At 38.3% G+C, this 22,747-nt stretch overlaps 2 protein-coding genes across 3 annotated transcripts in view; both read right to left on the minus strand.

Moving 5' to 3' along the window:
- Positions 1–14,276, minus strand: part of rab28 (RAB28, member RAS oncogene family) — a 33,049-nt gene extending 18,773 nt beyond the window's left edge. Inside the window, exons 1-4 of one of the 2 annotated variants that reach the window (XM_060892397.1) lie at positions 14,236–14,276; positions 13,751–13,840; positions 11,250–11,755; positions 4,817–4,913 (exon numbers count right to left, since the gene is read on the minus strand). In XM_060892397.1, the coding sequence (XP_060748380.1) occupies positions 4,817–4,913; positions 11,250–11,324 (172 nt within the window). In that variant the 5' untranslated portion in view covers positions 11,325–11,755; positions 13,751–13,840; positions 14,236–14,276. The remainder of the gene's footprint in view (positions 1–4,816; positions 4,914–11,249; positions 11,756–13,750; positions 13,841–14,235) is intronic. The other variant, XM_060892395.1, reaches the window with a different exon arrangement.
- Positions 14,277–18,540: 4,264 nt separating this feature from the next.
- On the minus strand, positions 18,541–21,978 carry nkx3-2 (NK3 homeobox 2). The gene is made up of 2 exons (XM_060892449.1): positions 21,175–21,978; positions 18,541–20,305 (listed from the first exon to the last, which is right to left on the minus strand). Exons 1-2 carry the CDS (start codon positions 21,683–21,685, stop codon positions 19,809–19,811), a joined length of 1,008 nt encoding a protein of 335 aa, XP_060748432.1. The 5' UTR covers positions 21,686–21,978; the 3' UTR covers positions 18,541–19,808.
- Positions 21,979–22,747: the final 769 nt, after the last annotated feature.

Below are 22,747 nucleotides of genomic sequence, written 5' to 3' on the forward strand. Positions count from 1 at the left end.
AAAGTAAATAAATAATAAAATAAAAAATAAACACACAAATAAATAAATAAATGAAAAGCGTTTTTTCTGAAATAAATGTGTTGTTTTTTTCTGAAATAAATATGTACTTCAAACAAATTTCATTATAAAAATTAAACTAGATTTTTGTTTTTAAATATCCATTTAAAAATAAAAACTGGTCTTAACTTCATTATCAAATTAAATACACCCATTTATAAAAATACCCATTTAAAAATAAAACCTGGTCCAAACTTCATTATCAAATTCAATTAAAAAAATAAAAATAATTAGTTGTTTTTTTTTTTTTTAATACAAATTTAAAAATAAAACCTGGTCTTCTGGATGTTATTATGTTGTGAAAATAAATATGATGAAGGACTTTTTAAGTAGTAATTAGGACTCATACTCATTTCATTTGCACTCAAACAGCACTACATAAGTTTAAGTTTATTATTTTTGTGAATTTTGCATATATATAAGTGTAGTCAAGATTCCTTTTTGAAAGAAAAAAGATAATAAAAAAATCTGTAAAACACAAAAAGTCAGTGTGTGGAAAAATAATCCAGGCTGATGGACAGTTCTATAGGCTAAACCCAGCACGGCATCGTATGTATGATTATAGCTGTATAGTTTTTACTGCTGGATGTCTGAGCAGTTCAAGTGTGTGAGTGCGGTGTGGAGTCAGCAGGCTACGGCTAAAGGAAGGAGCCTCAGCCGTTCAAAATACTTCTGCAGCCAAATGACCATGGACAACCTTCTCCAGCTCCGACCGCAAACTTTGAACTAACGGGAATTCGACAGTAAAAACAAGCAGCTTTCCAAAATCAAATCAACTGGAGATGTAGAAACAAACCGGTACGATTTCTACTGTAAGCTAAGCTCACGTTTTAAAATGAAACCGATTACGATTGTCGAGTTCGAACTAATAGAAATATAAACTACAAGTGCTCCGAGTTTTAGGAAGAGGACTAAAATCAAGAAAAAAGAACAGTCCAAAGAAACAAGGCAATTAAATATCTATCATTTAACCAGCTAGAATTCCAGTTTAAAGCTAAAGCTGTATTTATAAGTTTTCATTCATTCATTTATTTATTTTCTACCGCTTAACCGAACTACTTCGGGTGACGGGGAGCCTGTGCCTATCTCAGGCGTCATCGGGCATCAAGGCAGGATACACCCTGCATGGAGTGCCAACCCATCGCAGGGCACACACACACTCTCATTCACTCACGCACTCACACACTATGGACAATTTTCCAGAGATTCCAATCAACCTACCATGCATGTTTTTGGACCGGGGGAGGAAACCGGAGTACCCGGAGGAAACCCCCGAGGCACGAGGAGAACATGTAAACTCCACACACACAAGGCGGAGGCGGGAATCGAACCCCCAACCCTGGAGGTGTGAGGCGAACGTGTTAACCACTAAGCCACCATGCCCCCCTTGTATTTATACGTTTTCAGACATAATTTCTGTAATGTTTTATTCCATCTATAACGTACTGTATACCTGCTAGAAAAGTCCCGGAATCCAGACGAAATATAGTTTACAAACAAACAAAGCTAAAGACATTTTGAAAATCTCCTATTTTTTTCTTTTATGCAATTATTTTCATTATATTGTATTTTAGATCCTCACATGCAACAATTCAATGATAAAACTGACAAATTTCCCTGACTGACCAGTTAGTACTTGAATTTTAAAAAGCGTTTAAAAGTGTTGCCTTCAAACCTAGTGGAAAGAGCCAAGAGCTTTCAAACACATACATTTTTTTGGTCAAGAAATATCAAGAAATGAATGTTATAAATTATGACTCTGGAATGTAATATAAATGTAGAATAGACACAGCTTCAGGGTTCGTTGATCTTTGATCTAAATTTAGGTCCGAAATCAAAATCTAAGATGTTTTGAATGTTGTCGAGCCAATTTAAGTTCCGACTTGAGCCAACATTTTTCATTTTAAGGATCGAAACTGTTCAAATTCAAATGTCTGTGGACTCAAGACTCCCAGCAGCCACCTGTTCACCTTTTAGTTCTTTCTTAGCCAGTTATAGGTTGTTTTTTTTTTTTACTTGCGTACTTTCAGCTTTTGATTTGGGTTTTCTTGTTTTGTATTTTCTGCTCGTTTTTTTTAACTTTTGCATGTTCTGCTCTTGATTATTTTAAATTTTTACTTGCGTATTTTCTGCTCTTGATTGTTTTTTTTTTTAAACTTGTGCATTTACTGCTCTTGTTTTATTTTACTTGTGTATTTTCTGCTATTGGAAATTATTATTTTTTTTTACTTGTGTATTTTCTCCTCTTGATTGTTCGTTTGTTTTATTTGAATATTTTCTGCTATTTTTTTTTTATTTTTATTTATTTACTTGTATATTTTCTGCTCTTGACCATTGCCTAGCCTGTCAGAACCAGTTTGTACCTCGATCTCATTTGTGTTCTTGACAGTAAAGCCAACCATGGATCCAGAGACATGCTTTTAGAATCACATAAACTTCCATTACATCAAGTTCTGCAATTAAACCAGGGTCCTAAAATCTGATCAAATGACTTAACCCAATAAAAATTCTCAAATCCAAAGAAATCCAAGATCTTCTGAACTCCATAATGCACTGATTGAAAGGCAAAAGGAATACGGTCAAATATTTGACAAAAAATGTTTTTATCCGTGAATGTGTGTGTGTGGTTCATACAGAAGAGTCAGATGTGTAGAAAAGAGAGATGGTCTAATGTTTATTCCGCTTCTCTATCTCTTTGTCTCTGCACACTCTTACTGAATAGAGGAGTAGAGAGCGAGAGAAAGAGAGAGAGAGAGAGAGAGAGAGAGAGAGAGAGAGATGATGGGGTGGTGTGATAGCACTGTGCTATAAAACTGGATCAGTAAAGAAAAAGAAAATCAGGAGTGTAAAGATTGTGTGTTTATACTGAGTGCAATTCCACTGAGTGTAAACAAAGATGCTGATTGGTCGGCTGCTTTAGGGGACATCGTGACATCATTATCAACATCGATGTTTAAAAATAAAATTAAATAAAATGCACACTCAACACACTTAAGTTTGTGACTGTAATATCAATCCCAAAAAAAAAATGCCGTAACGGAGAGTACCATCTCACGGCTCACTTCGTCCAGACTACACACACACACACACACACACACACACACACACACACATGTCCGCCCACCGTGACACACCGTGATGTGTGTTCATCTCACCGCTTTTGACTGGTTCATACAGAAACACAAACGCTCCATAATTACCCCACACATACACAGCTCAAGCCTTTATGACGAGCGAATTCCATCTGCTGAAAAAGAGAACACACACAGACACACACAGATACACACACGGCTGAGTTATGGTGCATGAGAGCGTGAAAACGAAAACAAAAAAGTCCTCGCCGCTCTCTTCAAGCCCGCCTGGGAACGGCGCGGAAAATAAATGCGGTGCGTTCAGCACGTCGGAGACATTTCTCTGCACCGCCGTCATGAAAAATACACACACTCGTCCTAGATCGATCGATGAATCCAGGCTTTCAGAAGACGAGCAATAAACAGGACAGTTCCACAAATACGGCGAATAAATAAATCTAGCGGTAACCATGAAACGTTGTCATCGCTGATGTGTGCAATGTGAAAAACACTAATGTGACTCTGTTCTCTGTGTATTAATGTCATAATGTTAATGCCTAATGATAACAGAAAGTCCTGATGTTTTGTTTGCTTTATTTTTTTTTAAATTAAAGAATGACACCTAGCAGTTTTATTGGTACGGAGTTAGATTCGATGACTAACATTATAAAATTCATTCATTCATTCATCTTCTACCGTTTATCCGAACTACCTCGGGTCACGGGGAGCCTGTGCCTATCTCAGGCGTCATCGGGCATCAAGGCAGGATACACCGTGGACGGAGTGCCAACCCATCGCAGGGCACACACACACACTCTCATTCACTCACGCACTCACACACTACGGACAATTTTCCAGAGATGCCAATCAACCTACCATGCATGTCTTTGGACCAGCGGAGGAAACCGGAGTACCCGGAGGAAACCCCCGAGGCACGGGGAGAACATACAAACTCCACACACACAAGGCGGAGGCGGGAATTGAACCCCCAACCCTGGAGGTGTGAAGTGAACGTGCTAACCACTAAGCCACCGTGCCCGCAAATTATAAAATCAATTATTTAATTATTTAATTAAATTGTTTAAATAATTACTTAAAATTAAAATAAAAAAGAGTGTTCTTCTCAGAGAAAACATCAAATCATGACGATACACTTTTTTTTTTTAACACAATTTTTATTTTTTTTTATTTATTATTTTACAATTTGCTAAAAAACAAATAGTGCTTGTTTTTCCTACGTATGGAGATTTTTCAGGACGCCCTGTACGCATGTGTTTTATAGATACATATACAGTATAAACACATATTTATCATTACTACTAAAAATATTTACATGGCGCCTTTCATGCGTTTCAAATTCAGCTCGAATGTGCTTTACACTGTGAAGTAAACAGTAGAGAAAGAAAGGAAAACATGACGAACCACACACGGTTTAAAGTCTGTGGAATATTTGGAAAGCTTCATACCACCTAATAAACGTGTAAAATGGGACACGACCCTGGCGAATATGGCGGGATGCTTAATGAGTGCACTTGTGTCCACTCGACATAGTACACTCGCGATGCGAGTGTGCAGGTATGGAGAGAAGTGTTAATGAGCCTGAGCTCCGTTGACTTCACTTTCACCTCCCTTAGTGCTGTCGGTGAAACCTGTGTGTGTGTGTGTGTGTGTGTGTGTGTGTGTCTCACCTGGTAGTGCGATTCTCTTGAGGAAGAAATCAAGCCCTATCGTCTGTTTGTACTGCTTTCCAAAAGCTTCCTGCGCGAAACGAGTGGCGAGTGACGTCTGAGAGATAGAGGGAGAGCGAGACAGACAGACAGACAGACAGACAGACAGACAGACAGACAGACAGACAGACAGACAGACAGAGAGTCTACATGTTATTTAATGTCAGAAAGTCTCCAATCTCCACAGTTTATTTCATTTTATTCTGTTCTTTTAAGTTTCACAAATATTATTTTATAATATACCAGTTTACAGAAATCTTGTTTTTATATTATTCTGTGTTCAGCTCTGTGAAACCTAAAAGGACATCGTGAGCAAACAAATCCTCCTTTAAGCTTCGCTTACGCCAACAAAAACACACACTTTAAAACGCACTCTTTAAAACACGCACGGCTGTCCATGTTGCTGTTGGAACGCTCGGTCACTCTGGTCACTTTGGTTCTTCTGCCAGTGAGCTAAATACAAAAAATTGACGCAGGCCTTCCCACGCTGTGTGTGTGTCAGTGTGTGTGTGTTGCGTAGTGTGGTTAGAATACGAGTATGACATCACTTTTGATTGACAACTTCTTAATGCAGAACATCAGAGCCTATTAGGAGTACAGCTGTGAGTGAGTGTGTACGCCCGACACACACCACATAACTCAACGTACCACTCACTCAAAAACACAGACAGTGTAGAGTGTAGGCTGTGTGTGTGTGTGTGTGGGAAAAGGCAAAGGGCAGTGTATACTGTATGTGCCAGCATCCATTCTGACTGAAGACAGAGTGACTCCAACTTCATGTCTCTCATCAGTCCAGCTACACACACACACACACACACACACACACGCACAAAATGTAAATATAATACTGATATTCTCACACTCTGCTACATGTATTAACGGCCACAACACACACACACACAAACACATTAACCTCCATGCATATTTCTCACATATTTCTTTTTTGAGCAAGGCATTAATCCTGAGCACACACTTACTTCCAATGTGAAGAAACACACGCATGCACACACACACACTTGTATATTCAGTATGTTGTCAGTCATCAAGTTTGTGCTCACTTCCTGAACTGCTCAATTTTATTTTCCAGATGATCAGTTGATTCATATATACAGAGAGAGAGCGAGAGAGAGAGAGAGAGAGAGAAGAGAGAGAGAAGAGAGAGAGAGAGAAGAGAGAGAGAGAGAGAGAGAGAGAGAGAGAGAGAGAGCGAGAGAGAGAAGAGAGAGAGAGAAAGAAGAGAAAGAGAGAGAGAGAGAGAGAGAGAGAGAGAGAGAGAGAGAGAGAGAGAGAGAGAGGAGAGAGAGAGAGAGAGAGAGAGAGAGAGAGAGAGAGAGAGAGAGAGAGAGAGAGAGAGAGAGAAAGAAGAGAAAGAGAGAGAGAGAGAGAGAGAGAGAGAGAGAGAGAGAGAGAGAAGGATTAACTAAGGACACAAAATGCAGCTTGTCCTGTTACTGAGACCTGTTTCTGAAAGTGCAGTCTTCTGTCTTGAAGTCTTTCCCTTGGCCAAAACCTTATTGACTGGTCAGAAATTGGACAAGAACATCTGAGAGAGTGGGAGGGACTGGTCAGACTTTCTGAGGGTTTGTTAAGGACTGGGAGGAATTGGTCAAGAGTGTGTGTGGGAGTGGGTGGGACTGAGAGTGATTGGTCAAGAGTCTGTGTGGGAGTGATTGGAATTGGACAAGTGTGTGTGTGGGAGTGGGTAGGATTGGACAAGTGTCTGTGTGGGAGTGGGTAGGATTGGACAAGTGTCTGTGTGGGAGTGGGTAGGATTGGACAAGTGTCTGTGTGGGAGTGGGTAGGATTGGACAAGTGTCTGTGTGGGAGTGGGTAGGATTGGACAAGTGTCTGTGTGGGAGTGGGTAGGATTGGACAAGTGTCTGTGGACCTGGGTGAGATTGGTCAAGAGTTTGTGTGGGAGTGGATGGGAGTGGGTAGGATTAGAAAACATTGTGTGGGCCTGGGTGGGATTGGTCAAGAGTGTGTGTGGGCCTGGGTAGGATTGGTCAAGAGTGTGTGTGGAAGTGGGTAGGATTGGTCAAGAGTGTGTGTGGAAGTGGGTAGGATTGGTCAAGAGTGTGTGTGGAAGTGGGTAGGATTGGTCCTCTTGTGTGTATTAGTGAGTGGGACTGGTCAAGAGTGCATGTGGGAGTGAGTGGGATTGGCCAAGGGTGTGTGGGAGTATGTGGGTCAGGGTAGGATTGGTCAAGCATGTGTGGGTGTGTGTGGGCCTGGGTAAGATTGTACAAGAGTGCATGTGGGAGTGGGTGGGATTGGTCAAGAGTACATGGGGGAGTGGGTGGGATTAGTCCAGAGTGCGTGTGGGAGTGGGTGGGAGTTGGTCAAACTAGGATTGGTCAAACTTGGTTTTGGTCAACAGCTGTGGACTGCTTGCAAGAAAAAAAACTCCATGAGAAGATATGAGGAAAAAACCTCGAGAGGAACCAGACTCAAAAGGGAACCCATCCTGATTTAAGTGACAGTTTTAACAATTTGCTGTATGTTCATTTTCAGCAAGGATACCAAAGCGATTTATTGCAAGCTTAACTCAAAAGTTACAGAGTATAATTAGGTTTGAATGGTACCAGTATTAAACAAACACTACTGCACCATTTAGAATGCCATCCATGGGTGATCGCAAGTGTGTGTGTGTGTGTGTGTGTGTGTGTGTATAGCCTAATTCAACTAAAACAGCCTACACAAGGGAACCAACCACACACAACTCCCACTCTCTGCCTTGAAACACCACAAATGAACAACCAAGCCCAAAAGACACTATAAATCGGTATACACCAAACCACTACACAACAATTTGTGTGTGTGTCTGTGTATATGTGTGCTTGGTGAAGTTCCATTTCTCCAACGCTGAGAAAGTAGTGTTGACTCATAATGAGAAGCCTACACGGAGTTATTGATAACCACACACACACACAGCAGCTCAGAGGTTTGGCATGGTGGTGTGTTCACACAGAGCAGTTACGCTGCAGCAACACAATCCTCAGCTGAACCACGGCACTCAACAAAAGTGGGTAAAGATCGTTGTGTGTCGAGATGAGCTGTACCTCAATGTAATGTAGCAGAAATACTCAATTACTGCCCTTCAGTGTGTTTTGGGAATATTTCCTCCTAAGCTTTTACTTTTACTTCACTATCTATCTATCCATCGGTCTTGCTTTCTCCCTGCATTCTTCCTCTATTCATCCGTCTATCTTTAACCATAGATCCTTTGCCATATTTACAGCCAGTTTCCAGTATTATTATCACCCTTCATAAGACAAATGTAGGTTTCACACAGCTTCTGATAGAATGTCTAGGAATTAAGATACACCGGCTGAAACTTTTCAACCGGAAGAGTTTTCAACCTCTTTGGTAAATAATAATAGTTTACAGGATGGAATGGTTGTTCTGAAGGTTCTGATGATATGTCAGAGCTTCAGGGTGTAGGGTTCTATCCTGAGCGCTGATTACACTAATTGTGTGATGTTTCACGTTGTCTCCACGTCACGTGGTTTCACTCGCAACCTCCAGCGGTAACGGGTGACCCGGATACTCCTAGTGTGTGTTTGTGTGCACGTGTCTGAAGTGGTTAAAGCAATTCCACTGTCGATCTCTAATAAATTGCGGTGTTTAACAAAAAAAGGGACTATATACAAGTAAATGTACCTACTAAATAATGTTAAATATGATGTTGCATCACTGATGCTTTATTTTTGAGGATTGATTGCTTGTGCGTGGATTTGTGGCATCATGAATTCCGCTAGCTCGAAACCTGGCAGGAGTTTAAGACTTGGCTTTCGTGGGTTTTTCAACAATATGATGCATAGGCTGTACGAAGAGAAGTTGTCCAAGATCCTTCTGCGAGTGTTCGCCAACCTTGTTAATGATTACATCTGGCTTCACTAAGAAATAAATGTACGTGCGCCAATAATTTTGGAAAAAGCACTATTTCTCCATGTAGTTTTTAGATGCCTGTATGTGTAAAAGTGAACAAAAATACAGTAAATACACATCTACCTTAGACTGGAATAATTCAATAATTCAGAACACAGTGCTTATGTGGTTAAGTTAGTGATTTTATTGATTTGTTTACTCCTGACAGGGATTTAGTATAGAGAAAAAAAGAGAGAGTGAGAAAGAGGACTAAAGCTGAGGAGAACATTAACAGGTTTATAGAGACAGATCAATTAAAACTGCCTGTTTTTGTTAAAAATAGCCTTCAGTCGTATAATCCGCTCATCACTTATCATGTCTGCTACTGATACACTTGGAAAGACTCTGGGCAAGATCGTGTGTGTGTGTGTGTGTCTGTGTGTGTGTGTGTGTGTGCTTAGGATTTTTTTTTAAACATATAAGTACAGTCTGTTCAGTTTCTTCCTAGACAATATGATACACCGCAACAGTTATAAAAACTCAGAGCATAGATAATATACCCATGGTTCACAACATAGTTATAACATGTACTTCCTCATTAAAACAGGTCAAAGGCACCCAAATGCCTTATTGAATTGAACTTGTATCTGCCAGTTCCTTTCCAGATTATGGAGTGATATCGAATCAACATGGTCGCTTAAGTAAGCTACTACACAGATAGTTTCACTGTGTACTGCGTCAGCTATATATGATTAAAATGCCAATTAAAGCTTCTGGACTTGACTTGACAGTACTTGATAAAGTGACTACACTAATTAGCTTAGTAGCATTAGCTAATTATACTAATTAGCTATTGTTAATGCTATTCGCTAATTTACCCTTCGCTATTGTTTCTGTGCTGCAATTTCATTCCAAATTGTTGCGCCCTTGCTTTTTTTCCCCCCCAGCCTGACACGTCAAACTTTCCAAGGTGTGAAATGACATTATACAACTCACAAATGACCAAGCAACACAAATTCGGGTTTTTACAAATCTGTCCCATATTTCTGCTTTCCACTGTTCATGTTAAGTGTTTTGTCATTTTGTCATCTGTCCAGTTGCTTTGCTGAACTCTTACATTACACAAACTTGCACAGGTTTTCAGCAGAACATCAAACTGAACATATGAAAATATATTGATGCCTCTGATCATTATGGAGTGTAGCTGGAGACCAGAAAAGCTTAGACTGACAGATTTTCCCTTTCACTTTGACAAATCATTGGTGCCCACACTCATTTACCATCACACACCGCAGCATCGTATGTGCCCACGTTTGTTTACACTCCAACACCACAGGATCATCTCTGCCCAGGCTCGTTTATCGTCCTCATCTGCTACCACACTAGGCTCCTGTCCAGCTTCCATTTAGAGATTCACTCTCCATTTAAAAAATTTGTCCATATAAGCCTGGGTCTAAAACCTGGCTATATATCCTACTTAGCATGCCAGGTATAACCCAGAGCCAAATGATCAATTTAATGTAATCTAGACTAGATTAAAGCTCATATGAAGACAGCTACTAGACCTCTAACTGTATTAACTTTTTCATTCAACTTAAAAGCTTTCATCTAGGTTTATGTTTGCCAGTCAGTCACAGAATATTAATACGGGAAAAAATACTACAATATTTAAGTACTGGTACTGGGAAATGGTAGCTTAGTGGTTAAGGTGTTTGACTAGTAATCAGAAGGTTGTGAGTTCAAATCCTGGGTCCACCAAGTTGCCATTACTGGGCCCCTGAGCAGGGCCCTTAACCCTTAATTTTATAAATTGAAATAAAAAAAATATATAAGTCACTCTGGATAAGGGTAAATAATAAATTTACATAAATAATGTAAATGTCCTAATATTTTAGTACTCCTGCTTAAGTCAACATCTGTTCCTGTTCTCACTGAGCAATACACACATTAAGGGTTTAACCAAACATAAATACATTATTGGTCTTGGTTGAAAAAAAAATAATTAAAAGAAAAAGAAATATTCATAAACGTTTACGTTCACAAATGACATGTATGTGTGCAATGATTGTTCACTAGATCCTTTTATTTACCTAACAGTGTCTGGTGTGGACATTGTATTTGAGGTTTTATTGTACCATATAGAATTCTGCACTTTTGTAGATCTGTGTCTGTATATTTACACACTGTTGCTTGTTTGCACATTATATGTTCTTCACTCTTGTGCCATGTTACATGTCTCGTGTAATTCTCTACATCTGGCAAATAAAGTGATCAACAGGATTGTTGTGTGTTTATTAGCGATATTTCCAAAATACAGCCAAAATAACAACAAACCTCTTCAGCATTTGGCGTTCAAGTCAATCACAGCTTTTTTCAACTTCATCTCGACGATTATTTATAATATAAATTATATATTATAATATATAACCGCGTATTATTATTATATATAATAAAGCACGTAGATTAGCGTAGGATGCATTAGCACTTAGCATTAGAACCAAAGCTGCTGTAAATCCCTCCTCACCTTTCCTGAAGCTCCGTCTCCGATTAACACCATCTTCAGCTGCCGGTCCTGGCTCTCTTCCTCCGAATCCGACATATTTATCGGTGTATAAAATAAACACACACGTTAATACGATAAACAATAAAATCAGTAAAGACGCCTGACAAATTAAGGTGAGAATCGTATAACAATTCGTACTAAGCAACGGGCCGCCATGTTTACTCAAACAGCCAGAGACTGGAATCAACCATTGAGTGTTAAACCATTGCAATATTATGGCAATTAAATATAGCATTTGCGTATTGTTAAAGCGTACAAGTGATATATGTACATCTTAATTGACAGAACCTATGTGTAGATGTTTTCAAACACACTCTGTATGAGTTTAAGGCTCTTTCATTTACGTTCCTGACCACGGTAGAAATGGATTCGTCCGCCATGACGCTTCCTCGTTGCCAAGGAAACCAATATTCCTGTAGAAACCCGGACGGATGGAATGGATTGAGCGTGCGCGTGCATCCGGGCAGCTTCAGAGACAAACATTAAGTTTTATATAAATGTGTAATTACTTTTGTATCATTCTTTTAAATGCTATTTTATTATTTATGAATTGCAATAGCACATAACACAAGAATTATTACAGTAAAATAAGAGAAAACTTTCTCTTCTCGGTTATTACTCTTAAGACACATCTGTCTGCCTGTCTGCCTGCCTGTCTGTCTGTCTGCCTGCCTGCCTGTCTGTCTATCTGTCTGCCTGTCTGTCTGTCTGTCTGCCTACCTGTCTGTCTGTCTGTCTGCCTGTCTGTCTGTCTGTCTGTCTGTCTGCCTACCTGTCTGTCTGTCTGTCTGCCTGCCTGCCTGTCTGTCTGCCTACCTGTCTGTCTGTCTGTCTGTCTGCCTGAGTATCTGTCTGCCTGTCTGTCTGTTTGTCTGTCTGCCTGTCTGTCTGTCTGCCTGCCTGTCTGTCTGTCTGTCAGTCTGTCTGTTTGTCTGTCAGCATGACACATCTGTCTGCCTGTCTGTCTGTCTGTCTGTCTGCCTGTCTGTCTGTCTGTTTGTCTGTCTGTCTGTCTGCCTGTCTCTCTGTCTGTCTGTCTATCAGCATGACACATCTTTCTGCCTGTCTGTCAGCATGACACAGACACATGACTGTTCATCTGTCTGTCTGTCAGAAAGATGTATTGGTCTGTCTGCCTGTCAGTCAGTCAACAAAACACGCCTGTCTGTTTGTCTGTCCTTAAGCAAGATGCTTCAGCAGGACACGTGTCTATCTGCATTTGTCTGTCTTGTCTGTCTGTTTGTTTAATAAAAACGCATTTACAGGGCACAAAGTGTTTTATTACGTCCGGAGTAAATACGCATTTGTTATCAAACGTTTCATTATTTCGTTTTTTTCTCTTATTCCTATTTCACTGAAACATTCGGACACTAACCCACCAGCAGCGGCACCACAACTAACGGTACTATGTACATGAGCCCGTGTTCACGTGTTCATCTATCTATCTATCTATCTATCTATCTATCTATCTATCTATCTATCTATCTATCTATCTATCTATCTATCTAAAACACAGACATCATCGATGATTTTATCTAAATTTAACAGCCTGCTTAATATATATTATATTTATATATAATCTCCTAGACGTTTTTGATTATGTGCTAAAGTTAGACCTGAAATCTCAACAGTCTAAACTAAACAGAAATCTAAACAGGCCTAAAGCAGGAGAATAACAAAATTGTATTTTTTTTTTATCCAGGACACAGAAACATGTCAGAATATGCAATAATAATAATAATCATAATACTACTACTACTACTAATAATAATAATAATAATAATAATAATAATAATAATAATAATAATAATAATAATAATGATAATGATAATGATGATAATAACAAGAAGAAGAAAGGAAGAAAGAAGGAATAAATTAAATAAAGGAATAAAGAGAATGATGTGTATTAGTATCGCTAGAGACGTTTGTTATATCTAAGACATGACAGAAAATCTGAAAAGATCTTAAATCTTAATTAAATTATTTAACTATATGAAACCTATAAATAGAGACCATTTAAAATGAGTTAAAATAAAATAGAATTTGACATCTTATAGTTGCAATTCAATGGTCTAATCTGCCCCTGTATCCAACACTTACATGCACGATGTTATAGTTGTAACGAGGTTATTGTTACATGCACGATGATTTTACTTTTTTGTTTTAATTTACGGCTTTGAGTACATTTATAGAGCCCTAATAAACACAACAATACTCTTTCACATAATAATAATAATAATAATAATAATTATTATTATTATTATTATTATTATTATTAGATTAATAATACTAGTAATAATAATAATAATAATAATAATATAATATATAATAATAATAAGAAGAAGAAGAACTATTATTATTATTATTATTATTATTATTATTATTATTATTATTATTATTATTGTTGTTGCTGTTGTTGTTTAATTAAAGCACGCGCCTTTCGAGCAGTGTGTAATATGAACCTGGGCAAGCAGCTGGAGGAAATATCAAACAGGTGTCCGCGTGCATGCGTTCTATCCGGTGTACACGTCACAGAGCGCCAGCTCTGTCATCTAAAAATAAATAAATAAATAAATAAATAAATAATATAGATAATTAGAGCTTATCTACTGTCGACATTTTTTCATTTATAAAAGAAAACTCAAGAAAAATAAAATAAAAATACAAGAAAACAAGAGAACAATAAAAGAACAAATGCAGTTTGACATAACAAGCAGTAATGCATTAAACATGAGTAAAAATAAGTAACAAATCATTAAATATAAACAAGTAAACCAAATAGCACCTACTTAACATCACATACTTAGCAATGTAAGTGAAAAGTGGGGAAAACATAATGAGAAAAAGGATGCTTTTTCTATCTGGTTATAGTGATTAAAATAATTTAAAAAAAGATATAATAGCCTATATCTAATAGTTTGTGTGACATTGGTGAAATATTCCTTACCTGCACTTGTCAGGAATAAAAAAGCCTCGTGTCTTGTATTTTTTTTTTAAAGGGGTGGAATTGAATTATAGCGCATAAGAGATGAGAGGAGGAATGACTCGCAGGTGCGGAGGCGCTCGGGATTACAGAGAGAGAGAGAGAGAGAGAGAGAGAGAGAGAGAGAGAGAGAGAGAGAGAGAGAGAGAGAGAAAGAGAAGAAAAACGATCAATTTCGCCACCATTACATTATATTACGGGAAACCCGATCTGGCACAACAACGGGCTCGCGCAGGCCGACATGATCGCACTGATTAAGCGCCATTACGCCGTCAGGCAGCCTCTATTAGCGTGTGTGCACAAATTGCCTTTGACGTCTCCAATCTCTGCATAAATATACAGAGCAGAAGGGAGACATAATGGGAGACATAATGCCTGATAAAGCTGCACGAAAATTACAGCGACATCGTACATGTTAGGTTTTCTGTCTCACAATTCAACAAAAGAGCCTAATAATCATAATCATAATCATAAAATAATACTAATAATACTAATAATACTAATTATTATTATTATTATTATTATTATTATTATTATTATTATTATTATTATTATAGTAGTAGTAGTAATATAAATGATGCTATATAAGTATCCTGCAGCAGTGTGTGTGCATCATGTGTGTTACAGTGGGAGGGCGAAGGGCTGTGCGATGCACGTGCTTTATTGCTCATTTAAAACCAATAATGTCTCCCTCCCCCTTTATATATATATATATATATATATATATATATATATATATATATATATATATATATATATATATATTAATCTCTAATATTCCCAAATGCCAAATGCATCATTGTCGTGCCAACTGTGAATTGTGAATTTACCTAACGAAAGTAAGAGGTGTGTGTGTGTGTGTGTGTGTGTGTGTGTGTGTGTGTGTGTGTGTGTGTGTGTGTGTGTGTGTGTGTGTGTGTGTGTGTGTGTGAAAAAGAGAGAGAAGATTTTGCATGATCTCAATGTCAATACCAATTGAGTGGCAAAAACTGAAGCTGCATCTGTGAATCATTTCCAGACACGACTGAGCTCATGCTCTCTCTCTCTCTCTCTCTCTCTCTCTCTCTCTCTCTCAATAGAGAGGCTTTAGGGCTCTTTCGAGTTTTTTTTTTTTTTTGCGCTTTTTCCCGGAATGTTTAACCATCGGGGTACTTATTTATAGGGGATTTTTTTTGAAAGTATGGAATGGGGAGTTGGGGTTGGGGGGGGGGGGGGGTGGAATAAACGTCAGGCCTTTAACTGCACATGCGATATAGCGTCGTTTTAAGTGCTCTTATTTGTGCACAGATTTGTGATTTACATTTATATATGTGTGTTCTCTTGTCAAGGGGTAATAATGAAGAAGTAGGCCTATCTCATTCAGGTAAAAATGTTTCACACTGTGTCCCACACACAAACACACACACACAAACACATCTACAGTTTTCAAGAAAACACACACCACACACGAGAGAGAAAGAGAGAGAGAGAGAGAGAGAGAGAGAGAGAGAGAGAGAGAGAGAGAGAGATCCTGTGTAGAGTTTTTTGTCCTGAATTCTAAATGACTTCCTGCTGCTGACATAGTGCATATAGTGTATATATTTTTTTTCCATATGCCATGTAGTGCTTGCTACTGGACACCTAAAGAAGAAAAATCTGGAAGGAAATGTATACAGTGGAGGTGAGGTGTGGCAAATTAACTTGTCAGGGGCCAGTGAATATGTCTAGGATGCTTAACCAATCTAGATTTAAGATTTAATTAATTAATTTATTTATTTAGAGATTGGTGTATAAGAGGTGTTTTTTCTCATGTCTGGAGTAAGATCTGACATAGCCATAGTGCACAATATGTAAAATATAAACATCATTATGTAACACATATCATGGGACAGATCAAGAAAGAAAGAAAGAAAGAAATTCAAAATACCTCACCATTTGTTTAATGGCATTACACTCTCTTTAATGCTTGAAGTTGAACCCAAAATGCCCCAAAATGGAACATTATGTTCTAAATCGGGTATTAAAACACTGAATTTATACCCTGTGTAGCGCAGTTATGTAGTGCTCTATATAGAACAATTGAATAATGTCTGTAGAATGGACATATTCTATTGCGACCAATATTTTTGCAGCTTTGCTATATAGGGAGGATGTATAGTGTACTAATAAAAACAGCTAAGAGCTTAATAACAAATGATTTCCTATTGGACATATAGTTCAGCAAATAAATTCCTCTGGCTATAATTGACTCCTGTTTTCAAGGAGAAGCCATGACATGTCATGAGTGAAATTGCCATAATGTCTATTATTACAACTGAATGTTAACTTTGGCGGTTTCAATTGTTTTCTGAGAGCTCTTGGTTACTAAAGCCACAATTGTAGGCTAGTTCACTGTGGTGTAGTAAAATCCCTTGAGGTGATACTGGGAGGTGATTCATCTTTCTGTGTGCTAAATTAGTAAAAGTATGAGGTGACTATTTGTGGTAAAACCCTTAGAGCAAATACATCTTAACATTTTTGGTCAGCCATTGGTACCATTCAGGCTAGCATTGTTAGCTATAATCATTCAAAATTAACTTACCACGTATCACTTATAAAATCTGAGTAGGAAAATTCATGTGTTTATCTCTCTTCATACTCTTACTAAGAGGATACTAATCTTCTTATCACTTCTGTGGTACATCCAGTGTACCCTTTATACATGCGGTACATTATGTATCGTTCTCCAAGTGTATATTTTAATCTTCACTCTAAAATAGCTAGGTAATTATGGTCAATTTATGTACCTGATATTATTTGAAGGGTATACAATATCCAGGTTTCCTGCTAAAAATACATATTGACGGGTACAAAAGAAGACCCCTGAGAATACCCTTGGAAAAAAGGGTATGAGTACAATCTAGTACATTTCTCTAGAGAGTGTAAATGAACATAGAGTACAATCATGTTCATTCAGGGAAAGTAAACCAAGCAGCACTCGCTGGACAACAGCTAAGGAATCAAATGACACAGTTTTGTAAAAACAGTCTAAAATATTGGGTGCGTCTCAATCAGCTCTCTAGTTCAGTAGCCAGGTCACTGATCAGGGTGGTGGCAATTTTAAGGGCTGTCACTCTTAATCCTCCTAATACACTAGAAAGTTTGTTTGTCCCAGAAATCCCATAATGGTACACAAAAAATAAATAGGGAGCATCGATGCTCACTATGTTCCCTTAATGGAAATGACGTCATATTTTCTCAAAACAACTCAGTGATTTTTAAAAATGTAATGAGTGCAACGTGTGTGATCAAGCTGACAAACCTTTATATCTTTATAGTAACTCATGAGTCATCAGTCTCCCAATGTGTAGTGATCTTATAAGTATTGAACAGTACCTAAATAAAATACAGTCCTCATTTATACACATAAATTACAGAGCGTGACTCAAATACTGGCTAGAAATTGCTTTTGCTTTTTTAAATAACACGGTTTTTAATGCAAATGTGTCCATGAAACATCTGACACGTTTACTTTAGCTACCTAGAGTAAATATTACATTTTAAAATTTTTCAATCCGCCATGGTTTCACACTTCACAAAGGTCTCGTGCGGTGCATAGAATTACAGGATTCCTTTAAATCTCAGACAGAAAAGAAAGACCGAAACGTGTAAATTTTTAATGTCAGTCATAATGTCATTTTTAATGTCAGTCCCAGAGAGCAGTGAACTAGGAATGCGGGGTGCATTCCTAGTTCACTGCTCTCTGGGACTGACATTAAAATACAATATAAAAAAGCAACATAAATATTTGTGCTACTTATGCAAAAGTAATGCGTTTAATGCATCTAAAAGATATTAACTCTATACAAAATATGTATTGTTTGTCGTGGAAACTGAACCGAAAAAAACTGGTTAAATGCGCATTTAACCACAAATGCGCATATATTTAGAAGGTGTTTTGCTGTGCAGTGTTGAGAAGCACGCGACATGAATTAATCATTGAATTTCAGGTTGTGGAACAATAATAAGAAGAAGAAAAATAAGGTGATTAAAACTGTGCGTTATTATTATTATTATTATTATAATTATTATTATTCATTCATTCATTTATTCATCTTCTACCGCTTATCCGAACTACCTCGGGTCACGGGGATTATTATTATTATTATTATTATTATTATTATTATTATTATTATTATTATTATTTATTAGTATAACATTATTAAAAATAATACAAATAATAATTTGTAATATTGCATGTATGGTATTTTTTTATTATTATTAAATCGACTATTAAAAAAACGCGTCACTGGAAATTGTCTTTTACGAGCCTAATAAAACCTGTTATAATCAATGAATCTATCCATGACAAAAACACCCTCGATGATCAACACCATAAGGAATTGAAGGATTGAATAAATTAGACAATAACCCAGTGATAATAACCCCATCAAACAATTCGAGCGTATCAGCGTTTGAGGAGAATTAAGAAAATAGCATGGTTTAAAAAGACAAACAATCTATGCGTAATTAAACTAATCCGTTGCTGTGCCTCTTGGTGGTGGTGTTTTTTTTTTGTTTTTTTTTCCAGACGTGTGGAGCTCATCGGCACGTGCAGGGTCGCATTAAATCACCAACTAAAGCAGTATGGGGAATTTAAATCACCTTAACGACACGTTCACAGAAATGTCTAGGACACACACGCAGGGCCATAAAACATAAAAATAACGCATGAGCCCTGTGATGGAACATTCATCAACCACACACAAATTCTCAAAGCCTGATAGATCTATATAGGCTAACATTACATATTAATAATAATAATAATAATAGTCATAATAATCATAATAATAATAATAAAATATGGGAAATTCTATCAGATGAAATATTTTAATAAGGTATAGAATCTCGTCCATTTAAATAGAAATGTGACGACACCCAACAGCTCAACTGTCACTTAAACACCTTTAATAAACCTTTCTGCTCAATGACAAAGTGTATACAACACACACACGCACACACACGCACACACACACACACACACACACACGCAGAGCTTCATGTGTGTTTTAATGATCGCCTCTTTGTATCAGTCTGTAAACAGCAACAACGTTTCATACTAATACTAGTCTTCATCTGTGGCCACACACACACACACACACACACACACACACACAGTTGCTCAAGAATAAGATTATATAGCAGAAGTGCTGGAGTCTTACCGTTTTCACCTACACATGTCTCTCTGTTTGTAAGTGACGCGTTACTGCTTTCCAGTACGCTTTGAACAGAAAAAAAGAAAAGGAACGGAAACACGTAACTTCCCATATACATTCAGGAATAAAAACAACAATAACAATAATACCAAAAAGTATCGCATTAATAATATAATAAAGTGATGTCATTCAGTCTTTAGGTTTGTTTCAGCTTAAAACAGTTGAACGCAGTGTCTTGTGTCTCCCTCCTTTTTGTACTTGTTGGGAGCTTAAAATCCAATCAAACAAACAAACAAACATACAAACAAACAAAGCACTTCTGTATTTTTCTTGTTGTTGGTTTTTTTCTCCCTCGTGCCTGGTTCACTGGTTCCCAGCGCACGAGGACGCGGACAGGGTCCAAGCGGGCGCACAGTACGGGTTCGGGTGATAGTAGTAACAGTATGATGATGAAGATGAAGAAGATGGTGGCTGGAGCGCGAGGAGCGGCGGCGGGCGCAGGAGCAGGAGCTCTCCGGGAGAATATTGCCTGCGGTCGTCACGCACGAGCACTTTGACGGCCACGCGTTTGGCAGCGGGCAGGAGTAAGTCGGCGGCAGCGGCAGACGCGGCGCTGCTCGCGGCCATCTGGCGCCTTTTGGTTTTGTAGCGGCGGTTTTGGAACCAGATCTTCACCTGTGTCTCCGTCAGCTTCAGCGACGCCGCCAGGTCCGCGCGCTCCGGTCCGCTCAGGTAGCGTTGGTGGCTGAAACGGCGCTCGAGCTCGAACACCTGCGCGTGTGAGAAGGCTGCGCGAGAGCGTTTCTTACGTTGCTTTCCGCCGGGCTGCTCTGAGACCTTTTCCTCTGCGTTATTACAATCTGCACCAAAACAGCAAAATAATTAGTAACCAATCTTTCAAATGATTTATTCATATTTGCATTTTAAAACGTATTTGTTCCCCCCAGCACACACACGTGTTTAAATACCAATATATGACTTTATCATAGAAGTACAAGAGTTGTATATATTATTTAGTAAACCTTTAGGAACCTTTTCACAACCACTTGCACAACAATGTTCCTGGAACCACTTTGAAATGTTCCATTGCACGCAAACCGCGAGGAATATATATAATTTTTTTTTCCAGGAACATTTTTTACTTGATGATCAATGTACAAATCTTTACAAATCTGTAAACATTTCATTAAAAGTTTACATTTACTTTTTATCTAGAACTTTAAAAACTTTTGCTCTGCTTAAAATCTGCTCTATTATATTCCTAAGTGCTCTTATTATAATAACTAACAATAACATCTTAATATTTTTAAACATTGAGATGAACTCAGCATCTGAATCTCACTTAACTTCATATTTAAAGGCATGACTATTAGGATGCTAATGGATGCATGAAGGATGATAATATACCGTGCGTTAAAACTTATTGGTCAAATAATTAGTTATTTACTGTTGAAAGAACAAATCAGTGCCAATCAGTGCACGCGTTCCACTGTAAACGAAGGTAAACCAAGATAAAGAACGCGCATGTACTTAAGACGTTTAAGGAAAGTTTAAAACTTATTTATTGTTGCAAAAACGAATTTCTGCCTTTAAATGTCTGGTACATGTGGGAAGGTTTATAAGGTAATATGGGTTCTATTTCTAGGCTGGATTTATTAGAGCAGCTCATTAAGCATCTTCGTCTCGCGCAGCCCCGGTGAAAACGTGGCCTGGTGCGAGAGGCACTTACCGGACACGCTGGCTAATAGCTCGCAGTCACTAAGTTCTCGTGCTTGCTCCGCAGCTGTGGATTCTCGGTCTGTCTCGTCGTGAAAACTCTCATCCAATGCGCGCGAGTCACAGCCGTCCCGCTCCTCACGCGACGATCCGTTTTTCGCCTCACGTTCATCATCGAGGTGGTGGTGGTGGTGGTCGTGTTGGTGGTCCTCGCTGAGCCCAGAGTCTGAGTCGTAGCTCTTGTGGTGGCTCGCCGCCACACGCGCTCTCTCCCTTTCCCTTTCCCTTTCCTTTTGCCCCCTATCACTGTCCTCCTCCTCATGCGTTCCACCGAATATTTTCCAGCACGCGCCTTTCGAAAAACACATATCGAGCTCTTTCAATCTGCGCCTTCCTTCGTCTTTTTCTTCTTCTTCTTCCTCTTCTTCTTCATCTTCGTCTTCTTCTTCCTCCTCTTCCACCCCTTTTCTGTTTAAAATGGCCTGAATAGAGAAAGGAATAAAGGAGCTGCTGCGCACGGCCATCGCGCGCGTAAGAAACCAAATACCCAAACAACAATAACTAGAAATAGTAAACAAAAATAAGCCTATAACAAGGCAATTGAGGTCAAATATAAAAGTAAGACCAGGTCGTATCGGGTGTGTGCATTCATGCACTCGTCACGCGCCCTTCTACTCCAACATTATTCCATGGATCCGCGGTGGCGCGCGACTTTCATTTCGGTCCACGTCGCTACCGCGCGCTCCTGCGTCGAGAGAGACACAGCACACACACTCACAGACGTACACACCCACACACACATACACAGCACACAGAGCCAGCCCTAACCGTCCCCACTTTCACCTGTGAGTAACATCACAGAGTAACCAAAAAAAAAAAAGATCTGTTTCTTATTGGCCAGGACGCAGTACGGCAACGGGTTGATTGGTTCTAGTGCGTCATCATCGATACGCCCTAAAACCCCATGCACTCTATCAGCACTAAAGAATATGGCGAAATAGTACGCGATCCAATACCCGGATGGATTTGCATATTCGAACACTACTTTGAGTCAAAGGCAACTGACTTGTTTTTTTCTTTTTAAGCAAAGCAAAAAACTCGAAATGGGGGAAAATAGCCTAAAAAAAGAGGTTAGTGTAGTATATGTGGTGCGTGTGTAAAGAACAAGCAAGAACTATAATGCAAGCAGTTTTGTTGCCATTTGAATTCATCACTCCGAAACGTATATCAAGAAACTCATCATCAAATTAGTCAAGACGAACAGAAAATGTTGGCGTTCATGCGTATAGCATGGGTATATTTAAATGCCTACGTTTACCGAATATATAGACTTGTATATACTCTGTAGGCAAGTAATCCTGATTCCCAGATTATCATTATTACTGCCATAGATCAGAGTAAAATGCTTTTACGAGGTTCTACCAGAATATATATATATATATATATATATATATATATATATATATATATATATATATATATATATATATATATATATATATATATGTCTTATCTATAACAATGCCCAAAATATGCACGTTTAATATTATACACATTATGACGTAACAGTGCTCATCTATTGCAGA

Source organism: Tachysurus vachellii, chromosome 18, assembly GCF_030014155.1.
Source record: "Tachysurus vachellii isolate PV-2020 chromosome 18, HZAU_Pvac_v1, whole genome shotgun sequence".
In the NCBI taxonomy this organism is placed as follows: Eukaryota; Metazoa; Chordata; class Actinopteri; order Siluriformes; family Bagridae; genus Tachysurus; species Tachysurus vachellii.